Source organism: Astyanax mexicanus, chromosome 7 (assembly GCF_023375975.1).
Source record: "Astyanax mexicanus isolate ESR-SI-001 chromosome 7, AstMex3_surface, whole genome shotgun sequence".
In the NCBI taxonomy this organism is placed as follows: domain Eukaryota; kingdom Metazoa; phylum Chordata; class Actinopteri; order Characiformes; family Acestrorhamphidae; genus Astyanax; species Astyanax mexicanus.
Window position 1 is genome coordinate 35,183,610 of NC_064414.1, and position 14,212 is coordinate 35,197,821.

A 14,212-nucleotide genomic window follows, 5' to 3' on the forward strand; every position below is an offset into this window, starting at 1 on the left:
TCTTGTTGTAGTAGTGTATTCTTGAAATAATTGTTTTTAATTCAGTGTTTTGGTATATTGTCAAGAGTATCGTTATTGCAAAAATACCATGACATATTGTGATATTATTTTAGGGCCATATCGCCCACCCCTACTACCATGTACTCTTTATTTTACTGCAGTACTGGATAAAGAGAATGTATTATTAATATCATTACAAGTTGATTTACTGACTTCTGTTAAAAATCCAGTATTTTTCCAGTATTGTGCCGCAATAATTAAACCAGTTTACACAATACAGCATATCAATGGCTGTTTATTGATAAACAGGTATCTCCAAACCAAGAGAGAGATAATGTCTTCTTAACTATCAATGAAAGTCAATCAAAAAGAGTTTATTTTAGCAAATGTTGGAGAATTTCTATTGGCTCATTCTTAAACATGTTTTGACACAGTGTAAGAGACAGTTCAAATGCATCCAAATATTTGCTAAACTAAAAAAGAAAAAAAAAATAGAGATACTTGTTTTTAATTGGACAGTGATGATATTAACTTTTGCATCAAAACAACTCGATGGCTTTAAAAGTTATTTTATTTATAATGCACATTCTTTGATACTCGTTCATTTGGCTGAGGCTTTATACAAAATGTTACCCATAGCAGAAAATGCAGTTAAAATGCAGTTATAAAAAAATGCAACTACAGATACAAAACTAAAATATAGTACCAAGCCTCACATCAGAGCTAAACATGAAAAGCAATTGGCTTCTAAAGCCTTCGTCACCTTCAAGCACATAAACTCACTGCAACAATTTGAAAAAACAGTGCAATGACACCTTAAATCAGGCAAAAACAAACAAAACAACAAATGAATCTCATTCAAATTGTAAAGACTGACTAGTTCTGATTTCTCCCTTGAACCAAGATATATATTTTTTTGGTCTCAAGACGTCAGAGTAGGAGGGAAACGCCTGGCACTGAACTCACTGTGGCACTGAACTCTTATCAAGATAATTTATGCAGATTGGACAGATTCAGGCACTATTCTACAGAGAATGACAAAATGCACTTCTAACTCAGCACTAAATGCTTCTGTCTGCATGAGGATTCTGTACACAGGAATTACATCTTTAAACATTCTAATGGGTGGCAGGACTACAAAGTTTTGTTTTCATTTGTTTGCAGAACCGGCGTTTCCTGCAAACACTGCCCGAGCAGGATCTGCACGCTATCTGCAGGCTGATGTTTGTATAAGAGAATTCTTCATTTACTCAGACAGACACCCTAGCCTGGCACTATCTCTGCGGCTGATGGCCTATCTGTGCCCTTTGAACTGAGGACTATCTAAACGCCCTGTATTGCTGGAAGCCTCGCTGATAATTCACACCAAAGGTCAAACAAACACATGACCCTGACAGACAAGCAAACCCAAATCACTTCTCTATCTCTCCCTCTTTCTCATATACTCTCTCTTTCACTCTCTCACTCACTCCACAGTGTAGGAATGCAGGGGAGCAGCTCTTAGCAGTCTCGAGTGCCACAGGAGAACAAAAAGTGGCTCATCTTCATTGACATCTTTAATAGAAGGACATGAATTACAGGACATAAATAAATGTACTATGGAAAATTCATTATATAAATTCTATAAATATAAAGTATTAAGATAGTTATTTTCTGGCTATGAGGGATCAGAAATGGACATTAAATCTCTGTATATGTGGTCTTGTTTTTTTTTTTAAGTAGGAAAAAGGAAACTACATCCTAATAACTATAAGCAGGCAAATGTGTAATCAGTACCATAATACATGCCAAGCTTTAGTTTCAAATACTGAGTGTGTTTACTTGCACTTTATAATCTGATTACTATGCAAAAGTTGAAGTTTGACAGTAATTCAATTACGATAATCAGATTTTAGCTTTGCAACCAGTAAATAAACTCTCAGAATAAAACAGAAGCCAAACATCACATAAAACCCAAACTTTTAAAAAGTTCAAAGCCTTCAGGTTTTGAACTGCTTTAAGTGTATTTTGTTGCCATCTTGTGGATGATGTGTTAAATGCTGCTTGGTGATTTCAGCTATCATGCTCTGTTTTCATGCATGCACAGACTGAGAAACCTGAGAATACTAAAAGTAGAGTAAGAGATAAAAGTATACATGGGTTAAGAAATCTGATGACTAGAAAACAGCTCTCTTTAAAATATATATTTTTTTACATCTGATTTTTAGACTTTATTCCATGTAAGGAAACAACTACAGTAATCTAATTATAAATGTGCATGTAAACACACTCAGCGTACTACATCATGATCTGGGAGAAAACTGAGAAATGGCATATCTTAAACGACTTATTTAACAAACAATCTACCCATTGCAGAAGTTCCTCATGGCAAAAAAAAAAACATTGTAGCCATTAGCACCTCGCACTCACAATCTGAATTTTGAAGTAGTATCTATCACCCTTACTGGCCTTAGATTATTATTTACACAGGAATCTCATCATGAAACATACAATATTCCATTAAGGCATATGACAGATATGAAAAATCAACAAAGGCACCTAAATATGCAAGCTGTGTCATTACCAAACACATAATAAATGTACAATATCTGCAGTCCTCACTTAAAGCACCGCTGAATTAACTCCAACTTACTTAACAGTATTCAATATGATAGATAGCATTTAGATAGATAAAATATAATCCTTTTTTTTAATAAAGCTGACTCCATGTGATGGAACACACATACATACACACATACTGTACATACACACATACACACAAGGAGACTAACGAAAAGCCTGCCAAATAAAAAGCATATTGCAATTTAATCCAATAATAATCAAAATCATGAAAGTAAAGGGAAGATTAGACTCAGCTTAGTGAGCTAAGAGTAAGTGGTAGAGCAGTCTACCTGTGCTGCAATACAGTATGTCTAAAATGTAGATCAGAGACGTCAGCCATGTTCACCTTACCATCTAATTATTTCTTTGGATTAATTTGACATAGATCTGTTTTTTTTTTTTTTTAAACAGGGATGTGTTGAATTCAAAACCACCTCCATGCCTTTTGTTGCATTTTGGTTTGAACACATGCGCTTAGTGATGTCCAAGTCCTTACTAGAATGCGATTTTGGTGGGAGTTGCTGTTGTTAGATTGCAGCAGTAATGTGAAAAATGAGCAGTAATGTGCATGAACATATATAATTGTGCACAGGCGCAATCTGTTCACGTTACAGAGACACTGGGGTCATTTAGAGCATGACTCACAAATCCTGCTTGTGGAAAGCTACTGTTCTGCAGGGTAACTCTCCATTCCAGATCTAACACACACTGGAATGTGTAGCTCTTCAGCAGCACTTTTCCACCAAAAGAACTCTGGTTTGTGAACCAGTTCTGTTCTGGCTTATAAGAACGTTGGTGCTTTTCAACAAACAAGCCCTTGTTTCCACCAGTTTTAGTGGACCCTGGTATACTTTGTTTTTTCTGTTTAAAATTGATTAACAAAGCATGTAATGTGAACATAGCCTTCATCTCCAATCAGAAAGATAGGAGGTTCGATAGCATGTGCTGCTCAGACAGACTACATAGTAGCCCAAGTTCTGATGTTTGGTAGACTGCTCTGACATTGGAGAGGCTGAGAGGAAATGTGTAAAATGATCACCTCAGCCTTTGTCTTGCATTCATGATGTGCATAATCTAGTCCCTTTGAGAGTAGCAAAGAAATGCAAGGCATGCTACATTTAGACCATAGGGTGAAAAGGAAATTGTAAATTTGATTAAATTAACATTCATATTTTGTCAACAATCTAGCTAGGCTGTTTACTGCTTAGATTTTAAGCCAGAGACATATTTTCAAAGAAAAATAAGAGCAAAAAAGTCTACCAACAACAAAATAAATCATTTAGTTAGTGCAACCTCGTGCTAGACAGGAATCAGTTAAGCTACTTATTATAAGGTGTGTGACTGCTGTGGAATTCACTGTAGGCAACATTAGCTCTTCTTTTACAATTAAAAGAGTAGGCTTGTTGTCCACCACTATCCATGATAGTCGCTGGGTAAATTTAAACACAAAAAAGTTAAGTAAAATAATTCACTGGTACAGGCACCTCATTCATAATTGTACACAAAAGTTTTAAGCCTAGTAAATCAATAATTTTCTCTCCATAGCAGCTTCGACCACAGCCTTTCTTAAAGGGTAGGCTATATGCCAAAGATTGTTTTTGCTAGATTTTCACACTGATCTAAAAACACAACATAACATGTATACTTCCAACATGTATGGCTAAAGCAACAGTACAAAACAGTGAGAAAGTAAAGGGAGAGCAGTCCTAAATGGGGTCACTGTTGTAAGTGGTGGTGCTTAGCTTTGGGGGTCTGTATTGTTGCCATGGTGCGGACCCTCCTGTTCATTGATGGTGTGCAAATGGAGGCAGATTGGGGGTCGTTGCTGCGGAGGCTCTCTGGGCTCAAGGCCCCTCACTGGGGCACCAAAACCCTGCTCCTCATCCCTTGACTGTTGAGGGCTATTATTACACGGGTTGCAGCTTTCACAAAAGTCCTGCTCCCTTAAACCCTCTCCGTCCAGAAGTCCCTCAAGCTCCTTCATATCATCCTCCTCCTCCTCATCTTCCTCCCCTGGTCCACGGTTGCACACACACACCTCGATTCCTGAGTCACCTGTAAAGCGCCTATGACGCCCTGGAGTCCTGTCCTTGCTTTCAGGACAACTGTCCGGCTGTCCTTGCTCTGCAGCCTTTGAGAGCTCTTTGTCACAGCTGCCTTGCTTCGCCATCTCAGGAGAAGTGGCTGATGCTACCTGCTGCTGCTGACTATCCTCCTCAAAGCTGAGGTAGGGCTTGTGGGCATCTCCTGTTGGGCTGTGCACAGCAGGGCAATGAGACTCTTCTATGCAGTCTCTGGTGGAGCTGCTCTCTGATACGGGGATTGTGGGGCTGGGGCTGTGTTGCGATGGGCAAAGTTCATCCGTCTGTTCGGGGCTCAGAGCATCGCCGCCCGGACCAGACTGAGAGGCACTGTATGGAGGTGGGGGCGAGGGGGGTCTGTTCTCCACCTCCTCATACGCAGGTAAGAGGTAGCTGGGAAGAAACCCTTGAGAGGAAGAAAAGGATAGGAGGGAGGAAGAAAATGTTAATAAAATGATAATATTATTCAGTCCAAATTCTAGTTCTTATTCTGAGTAGATTTAAAAAAAAACAAAAAAAAAAAAACATAGTAACTAACATAGTATTACTAAAGGAACTATACACCGCTAACTGGTATGTTGGTATCAGACAGCACTAGGTTTATGGTAGTTGTTTAAGGACAAGTCAGGGAACTCACTGAAATAGAAGGGCAGTGAGGTGTAGTTGTGGACCTCTCTGTAAGCAATGAGGTTGATTTCATGTTGACGCTGTTGCTGCTGCAGTCGATGCTTAGTGCGACGATGGTGACACACACAACAGCAGCTGAGAATGATAATGACAGTCCAGACCAGCCAGAACCCTAATGAACAGAAATGAATACACATTAAAATGCTTTAAGTACAAAAAACATCACATTTGTTTTACACTGCAAAGAACTATTAAAGAATGAGATGCATGAATCTAAATATTACAACGTTAGGATATATAGAGTATGTCAAGCCAGTTTAGAATAAGCTGTACTGCTGTGTATTAGACATACATTGGATTTTTAATACAACACCGAAATCCCAAATTGAAACAGGCCCAAATCTAAGCTAAAGTTCAAATTCAAGGTGGCTGTACATAAATTAAAGCATCATCCATTAAAGCACAGTAACAAATGCAGCAAAGCAGATTTTTAACCACTTGCGGGGAACAAGACAGGTTTGGAGTGGGACAGGTGTAATTTACCATGATAAAATAAATCATGTTTTATCAAAATCACAGAAGAAATATTAATGTAACAATGTTTGTAAATTAAATAAAAACAGAATTCACTCATTTTTTAAAAGGTTTAAAGGTGTACATAAATTCTCTTAAGACTGTCCAATATTTTCCCAAGTTGTCACCTACCATAAGAATGACACATCATAATCAATATTTTACACTTCCCCCTGGCATCAAATTGCAAGGGAAGAATGTTCAGATTTTTTGAAAATGACATTAATAAGCCAATGGAAAAACCAGTGTGGGCAGGCATGTTGTGTGAAACTTTGTCCCAAATAAAGCACAAGACACTTCTGGCAAATGGGCTCTACTTCTCCAAATAAAGAAACCAAAGACATCTGTTTACAGGAGCTGTTCTGATCAGGTTACACCCGAGGCAAGTTTGTCTTGACCAGCTGCATTAGCTACAATGTGGCCAGAGAGAAAGATAGAGATAGAGTGAGAGAGAGAGAGAGAGAGAGAGAGAGTGCGAGAGAGCCAGAAAGAGTGGTGAAACCCCCCCCCCCCCAAAGTGCAGTCCTTGACTCAGCAGGCGATATGCCATATTAACCGTAGAGTTAAGATTAGTTCCCAGTTATTAAAATAGAAGCTACACCAGACAGACAGTGCGAGCAAGAGCGTAACTTGATAAGACAGTACCACTGCCAGTGGGTGTGAACTACAATGTCAAAATGAATCAGCCACACAAAAGCAACAGCTCAGCTATGGATAATAACGCATTCAGTATCAGATTCAACTGTACTATAACTTATTCTTAAAAGCAGTACATCAGTACTGAAACATTCTGTGTTAGAATAAGTCATTAATATGGTACAGGCACAGGCAGAATTTCAGTATAACAACATAGGAGATAGTTAGGCTGTTTTGACCCCTACAGTTTGTTTGCACTGGTGTAATCCAGGGGATGATTTTGTAAATTTGGTACAAATTTTGCCAAAATTAGCCACATGCGAAATGTATGAACACTCTTATTGGCCAGATCTTTGCATCACACCAAGAGGTTAAATCCACTAACAAATTTAACCAAATTGTTAAACCAGATACATTTTATAATGATGAACTACATTTTTGCTATTCCAAACCTGACTTGCGCAAACTCGTAAATTCTGCTTTGTTCGCAACTCTGCAGAAACTTATGATGAAATCCAGAGGATTTTCCCCTATCACATGTTATTATTTTTCTATTACAAAACGATAAACAGCCACCTAACCTAAGTTAAAGCTCACACTGCCACTGATCATTACTGTGAAGTCTGCACTATATACACTGCTATTCTTGCTAATATGTGTATAGGATATAAAAAAATAATATAAATAAAAATAATCAAATCTATGGCTTAACCAACAAAACACAGAGTATATAACACAATGTGTAAGTGAGTGTTCACACAATATCACCTTTAGACTTCAGATAAGAAATTAAGTTAGATCCTAGCTGATCCTAGACACTGACCCTAGATCAGCACAAGGTTTGATGACAGAGGTTATATAATTCTGACACAATGTCCTGGGAATTTCTTGAAGTGAGTGTGAGGTCATTGTTTAAAGTATTCATGAAACATACGTGTTGAAAAGAATGTTGATATAGATTATCATTAAGTTTTGTCCTCATTACAAACATTTAGTAAAGACACACAATATCACTGACTCCCTGGCCAAGACACCAACGTAAATAATTTCAGTTTCCAGGCAAACTCTCTGAAAAACTAAAAAATTACTCAGCATATACAAAGGTTCAGAATATATGCACCATGTCTGTCAATTCCAAGCAGGTAACTGAATATAACCCAACCACAAAATAGGCCAACATATTTACTTTCATTATACCCTTTATCTGCCCCCAACCCATCTGTTAAAATTCCTACAGCATTGAGGAATCCAGAAGCAAACATACTTGGCTGGGGAACTCCCTGTTCAAACATGACCTACATCTCTAAAAACATACAGTATTTTCACCTTGTTCTGACCTGAACCTGAAAACATGACGAAGCAGGTGGTACTTACACCATAGCTCATAGTAGTAGCTGCAGCACTGAGATTCTCCACAGCAGTGGCCTGACTGACAGATGTAGCTCTCGTTGTTCACGCCAACACAAAACAGCTTACTCTGAAAAACAAAACAGAAAGTAAGATGCCGATTATTTTCAGGAGTCATTAGTGACTTAATGAACTTTGTTAGAATGTGTGTTTATAAGTGACTCTGTGCTGCACTAACTGCACTGTCCTCAACAGTCACATTCTGTACTGTCCTTGAAAGATACGGTCCTTCAAATTCTCAATGAAAAACAAAGATCTAGAATTTCTCATTGAACCAGAATGTGTGCAGCACCAGAAACTGTACAATTAATGAAACGTGGCTTTTTTATAAAAAAAAAGGTATAACCCAATTTAATACACTCATGACCGAAACAAACAAAAAGGTTGCAACCAGAGGAAAGTGTCAGAATGCAGTGCTATTTGGATGGAAGGTAAAAAGTTACAAGGAGCAATAAATGATTAAAACTTCTAACTGATATGGGCAACATTTATTGACCCACACATAGTAATATGTAACGCAACATGCCAGATGTCTTGGCATTCAGTTGTAATGGTGTGCAGCTGCAAAATTTAAGGTATCGCACCGCACATCATGACACCAGGCCTTCTGGATGTGTGACATGCGATAAAACGCTCATTTTGACAAATCACAGTGCTCTCACACATGAATTCTTTGGTTGGCTTTACCAAGACAAAAGCAAAACAGCAGCAGGTCATCTTCAGTGACAAGTCTTGTTTTGAATGTGTGGAAGGGACCAAAGAATTCATGGTACGTGTTAAAATGCATGTTGAAATATTGACGATAACGAAACATTTATAACTGTCATAATTGAAACATTTATTTAGTGAAATTATTGTCAAGCCCTACTAGGAAAGCAATAAACAGATAAACCAAGGCTCCACTCATCTGCAGATAAGCAATAAGAAGAGAATGACATTCTTATAGATTTTTTTTGGTAAATGCAACCAGCGATTATGAGTCCCTTCCAAACAAGCCCAGAATCAATGCTGGGTGTGGACTGATGTACTCAAGACAAGTGTAAAAACACTCATAGAAAGGCAGGCCAAATTTTTATTTCAGTGTACAACAACATTCCAGCAGAACAACATTTGGAACAAAAGCCATGCTTCACACCCTAGTCAGAAACTAATTTTAGTCCCAAGCTAACACACTAGACAAAGCTAACATTCTAGTCATAATACATCAACACAACATCATACATCATGCATTAATAAAAGTAATACAATTTTAGTAAGCTGCATTTTTACAGCCCTACAGGACAAAGTAATAGGGGGGATGCAGTCAACGTGAAGCTCAGTGAGTCCCGGCATCAAACATGGCCAACAGAGCAACAAGTAAGAAGTACCTGTTGGAAGCCCAGAAAGAGGGTCATAGCGTATTCTTGAAAGAAGAATTCTCAGCTCAGAGAGAGTAATGTTATACACACACACACACAGGACTGGAGAGCGAAGGAAAAGACAAGCAGAAGGTCAAGTCCAAGCTATTTTGCACTGGCATATAATACAGTGTGATGTGAACTGCCCTGTCTGAAGACTGGTCTCGTTTTAAACACACACACCACCAGCACAGGCTCCACAACATTTGGGTCATAGAGAGCCATGCCAGGGAATGCAAGTAAACAGGATGACACAGGCAAGCTGCTTCTCCCTGTCACTCGCCCAGACACTTTAACACACGCAACCACTGTAAAGGCATTTTGAGATAAATTAGGCACAACCAAATGTCTTTACAAATTACACAGTATTTTAGTGACAGAGATAGATCATGAAATAATGCCCTTAAAACAGCAATGTCCCTTCTGTTAAGCTGTTTTTTCTTCATTTCTATTTTTAGGCAGTTTATTAATGGTATCCAGGACCTGATGTATGCTGTGAACTGCAGCATACGTCACTTGCTGAGTGCTTCAGATTATTTAGAAAGAACAGCTGATATAAATAAACAGCAAATCTCATTTCCATAAATGTCTTTTCTATCTAGTTAACATTTACTTTAGGTTCAGTGCAATGTAATAATAAGAATAAAACTATAGGGTAGACAAAAAAGGCCTATACTGTCCAATAAAAAAAAGACTGTCAAATTTGCCATGTTCCCATCCACCAACATTGGGACATTTTTGCAAGTGCACATAAAAATACCTGTTTTGGTGTTTTTTGGTCTTTTTGCCAAATATCCCAATAAAATATATATTTTCCCAATTAAAAAACACACTAAAGGAACATATTTCTTACTATAGAAATAATGATGGCCCTTTTCAGGAGTGCATTAGATCAAAAAGGTGAGGGATGGCTGTTGTGCAAGAAATCTACAAATCAGTCACTGAAATTGATTAGTTTTGGCAAGATTGTGAGATTGTAATGAAATAAACTGAAGGTCAATAAATCAAACTGATGTTTACAACATTTTTCTACATACAGAATTATTGCATAATTGTAAAATATCACTGTACGTTTAAAGAATCACACCCTTAATCCTGAGGGCAGGAGTTCATGAACATTTTATACAGAGGCACGATCTCTGCCAAATTTTTGGCTGAACTAATCTGCAGGTGTACAACTTTACTTTCCAGTCCCACAGGTACACAAGCAAGGCCATAAGTACATATCAAGGTTGGCTGTTGTATGAATCACTTTCACATCTGGATTTTTTAATTACTTTATGTGGGAGCTTCTCTCTCTCAGATATATACACTTAAATTTTAAACCACTGCTACTGCCTGTCAGGGTTTTTGTTTTTCCAGTTTGGATGTTAGTATTTGAAGTTTAAAAAATGTGGGATTTAGGATATGAAAAGTTGGAGTTATGTGGTATGTGTTCATTTTAAACATAGAAAATAACACAACTTGGGAATGTACTGTATGAAACAAACCAATGTAACATCAGATATGTCTATTATTCAACATTCCGTCAAACATTTATTAAACATTCAAACATTTATCTAAAATTAATTCATGTTATTATTGTGTGTGTGTTGGCTAGGTCTTAATAAGCCCAACTATAATAACACACTGAAGCAACTCCTTTTCCCCCTCACCTACATATTGAATTAAATCAAATAAAATGACAATGCTTCCTTCTGAAGACAGCAGTTTATAGGCAACCTACAAAGCCTCAAATTGATATTTTAGTATGGTGACTTTATTTAAAAGCCCACAGAATCAATCAATAATTCTCTAAACGTTTCTAGCAACAAAAAATTAATAATTTAAATGTATATTGACGCAATTTAAACACTATCCAAACAGATCTTAAAGTGAAAACGATCAAAGTTCATACTTGAGATATAAACTTACTCAACAGCCATAAACATCATCATCATACAAACAAAGCAAAATAGCGGATAACAAAGCACGTCATTAAACTAGGAGGAAATAATTATGTGACATTGTTTAAAGGTGGTCGTTTAAAAAGACTGACAACAAAAACAGGTTATATAGCTACTTACTAATCCCACTTAGCTTGAATTTGCTGTAAATTTTAACAACAATATTTGTGTTTTTATATTTTAACATAGATGAGAGATTGTTAACGTTCATTTACAAGTTCATCTAACTAGCCTAGTTAGCTTGGCTAGGCTAACCTAACCTAGCCATCCAGGTGTTCTGTCGAGTTGCGCTACCCATCGATGTGTGTTTCTTACCAGCGGCGCGCATGCGCGGACAAAAGTTTTTAAATATATTTTCTTGTTTCATAGAAATTTTAAATAGTTATATTACTTGGCATCATTAAACAACTGGAGTCTCTTGTCGTTATCTGTCTGAGTTTTACATTTATTTAATGTGTAATAAATGTCAGTCAATATTTATAAAATATTAATAAGATAATAATAAAAAAATGAAAAACAGGTTATTTTCACACCTGTTCCCTTAGTTAACTGTTTTACAAATATCATACCGAGACTTCTGTAGGGAGCATTTTGAAATATGGTGCTTTTTCTGGCATTTTTAGGTTTAAGTTAACTATACACCAGGGTAACAAGGTTTGACAGGTTAGCACCACTCGTCAGAACACCGGCTCTCTGTAGTTAAGTTAGCTAGCTAGCTAAGCTAGGCTAGGCTAGATGCCAAACAAACTTTTACTCAATTAGCCAGGTTAGCTAGGTTACTTTTGTTAGGCTAACAACTCATAAAGTAGATAAATAACAATCTAGCTAATTAGCTAACTAGTTACCTAAGTTACCAAGGTTACTTAGCTAGTGTTAATATTGATAGTTATATTCCCAATACTGTTCAGCTGCCAGTCTCAATGTTATAATAAAATTACATAATAAAGCAGTCTTGGTTGACTAATGACATTTTTTTAGTTACTACACAACAGTAGGAAGGCTAGCTAATCTAGCTAACTAGCCAGCTTGCTAATGCTACTCGTTAGTTAAGCAAGCAATTTATCTTAGCCTCTGGCTCACCGAACCCAGCTCCAACACAGAGGAGTAAGAAGCGAAGTTAGCCGAGGAATAACAGCCTCAGCCCCGCTGCGCTTTACCTCGGGGAGCACTGTCTCCGCTGTCGCCGAGCTGACGGGTCCGACAACCGCGTTCATGAAGAACAAGCCCATTTTCAGCGCTGTATAGTCGGTCTCCCACATCCCACACCTGGTCGTAGCTGTCGGCTCATCTGCGCTGCGGTATAACATTTAGCTCACAGGCCAGCCAGCTTTGTTTTATTTCTGTTTTTATCTTCTTCAACTAATTAGCCTGCTAGCTACACAACTCTGAAGAAAGTAGCTCCACTTCCAGGCACCGCCTTCTTCATACTTTGCTATTGGAGGATTCAAGGGGAAACTTCCCCGGCGTCGCTGCAGGAGCGGCCGCGCACTGGCTGGCCGAGCTGTCACTCCGCAAACAGCTGCAGTGCTGTCAGCGCCGCCGGGGCTCGGCTGGGTGTGACTTTGTGAGCAGGCTCTTTACATTTGATAGCAAAGAAGTCAGGTGATGATCAGTTAAAGGGACAGGAAATGCATTTTTCAATCTGAGGCACTGAAGAGTTGTTTTGCCTCGAATTAAAAATGAAAAAGGGTATTTTAGCTGATGTTTTTTTTTTTGTAGGATTTTTTTTTTATGTCAGCGTTTTGCTTGTGTCTCTGATTAAATTCACAGTTTACATCAGGTTGATTCTTGATGTATTTAAAATAGATAATGATTGTTTTAAAATTATTTTTTAGCATAACAAAAAAACAAAATGAAGTGGAAAGTCGTAAATACGGCTTGACATGCTTTAGAGTGTTTTTTGGTCGGGTGGAAATGGACGCCACTAAGAAAATTCTTTTTTATATATTATATTATATGTACAAATTGTAGGTGTTTTTATAATACATTATATGTGAAGCAGGTTGTTAAAAAACCTACCTACAAACCTAATAATACATAGAATGTATTCACGCATAAAACCAATATATGCGCACAAGGCAACAATTTTTCGCTGCTCCTAATTAGCTTTGTTGCTAAGCTCAAGAACAACCTGTACAGCTTAAAACTTTTACAGATTACCAAAAAAAATAAAATAAAAAATACTGGCAGCCGCCATGACCTCTTGTTACTGACACGTCATGTGCTCATGTGCTCTCGTAAATACGTATATTTCTTACACTTGAATGTAGCATTCATTCCAAAAGGGCCCATGATGAGGTATGTGCCACAGATAAAGTCCCTAAATTGCATATACTGAACATCCTGAGAGCATCACAGGACAGTGTGTGAATCTGTGTTCTTTCATATCACCTTATTTACAGAATGTAGGAGTGTTGATTTAGTGATGAAGATAAAACTTGCCTCTACTATTATATAGTATATCGCCGTTTGTCTTCTATTTTCTTCTTCTTCAGGTCTGTTCTAACCGTTTTAACAATTAAATTGCTTTAATTAAATACTGCTTACTGAACATATCTGATTACATTTTTATTTTGGCATCAAATGGGTCTGGGCTTGTGTGGGTTAAAACAAAAAGGGCCTAATCTTTAAAATTCTTCTGACTATTCTTTTTACGATTTCAGAATACATTTAAATATTTTTCCCAGCTAAATCACTTTTTGTTTTTTTACTTTTTTTCATGTAATATCTTGCATGCATTTACCATGTCATGGCAAGCTGCACGACAGGGTGGACAGTGACAGGGTGGACAATATTAGACTCAGTGGGAAAGGGGGTGGCAGGGAGGCCCTTCTTGTGGTGGAAAAAAGTAATTGAGTGCCCATTAGGGTGCTCTGTCTTCTAATAAATTATGATATGCCCTCTAGATCATGAACATTTAGATAATGTGTCTTAATAAGTGTTC

The 14,212-nt window shown here is 37.6% G+C and overlaps 1 protein-coding gene across 2 annotated transcripts; it reads right to left on the reverse strand.

Annotated features, from left to right (window-relative positions):
• Positions 1 to 553: 553 nt before the first annotated feature.
• On the reverse strand, positions 554 to 12,837 carry wbp1la (WW domain binding protein 1-like a). Of its 2 annotated transcripts, none has more exons than XM_007249452.4 (4): positions 12,426 to 12,837; positions 7,893 to 7,995; positions 5,320 to 5,481; positions 554 to 5,088 (listed from the first exon to the last, which is right to left on the reverse strand). In XM_007249452.4, exons 1-4 carry the CDS (start codon positions 12,573 to 12,575, stop codon positions 4,340 to 4,342), a joined length of 1,164 nt encoding a protein of 387 aa, XP_007249514.3. In that variant the 5' UTR covers positions 12,576 to 12,837; the 3' UTR covers positions 554 to 4,339. The 2 variants fall into 2 exon arrangements, with proteins under 2 accessions (XP_007249514.3, XP_022540438.1); XM_022684717.2 differs by lacking the exon at positions 12,426 to 12,837 and adding an exon at positions 9,293 to 12,398.
• Between the last annotated feature and the right edge of the window lie 1,375 nt (positions 12,838 to 14,212).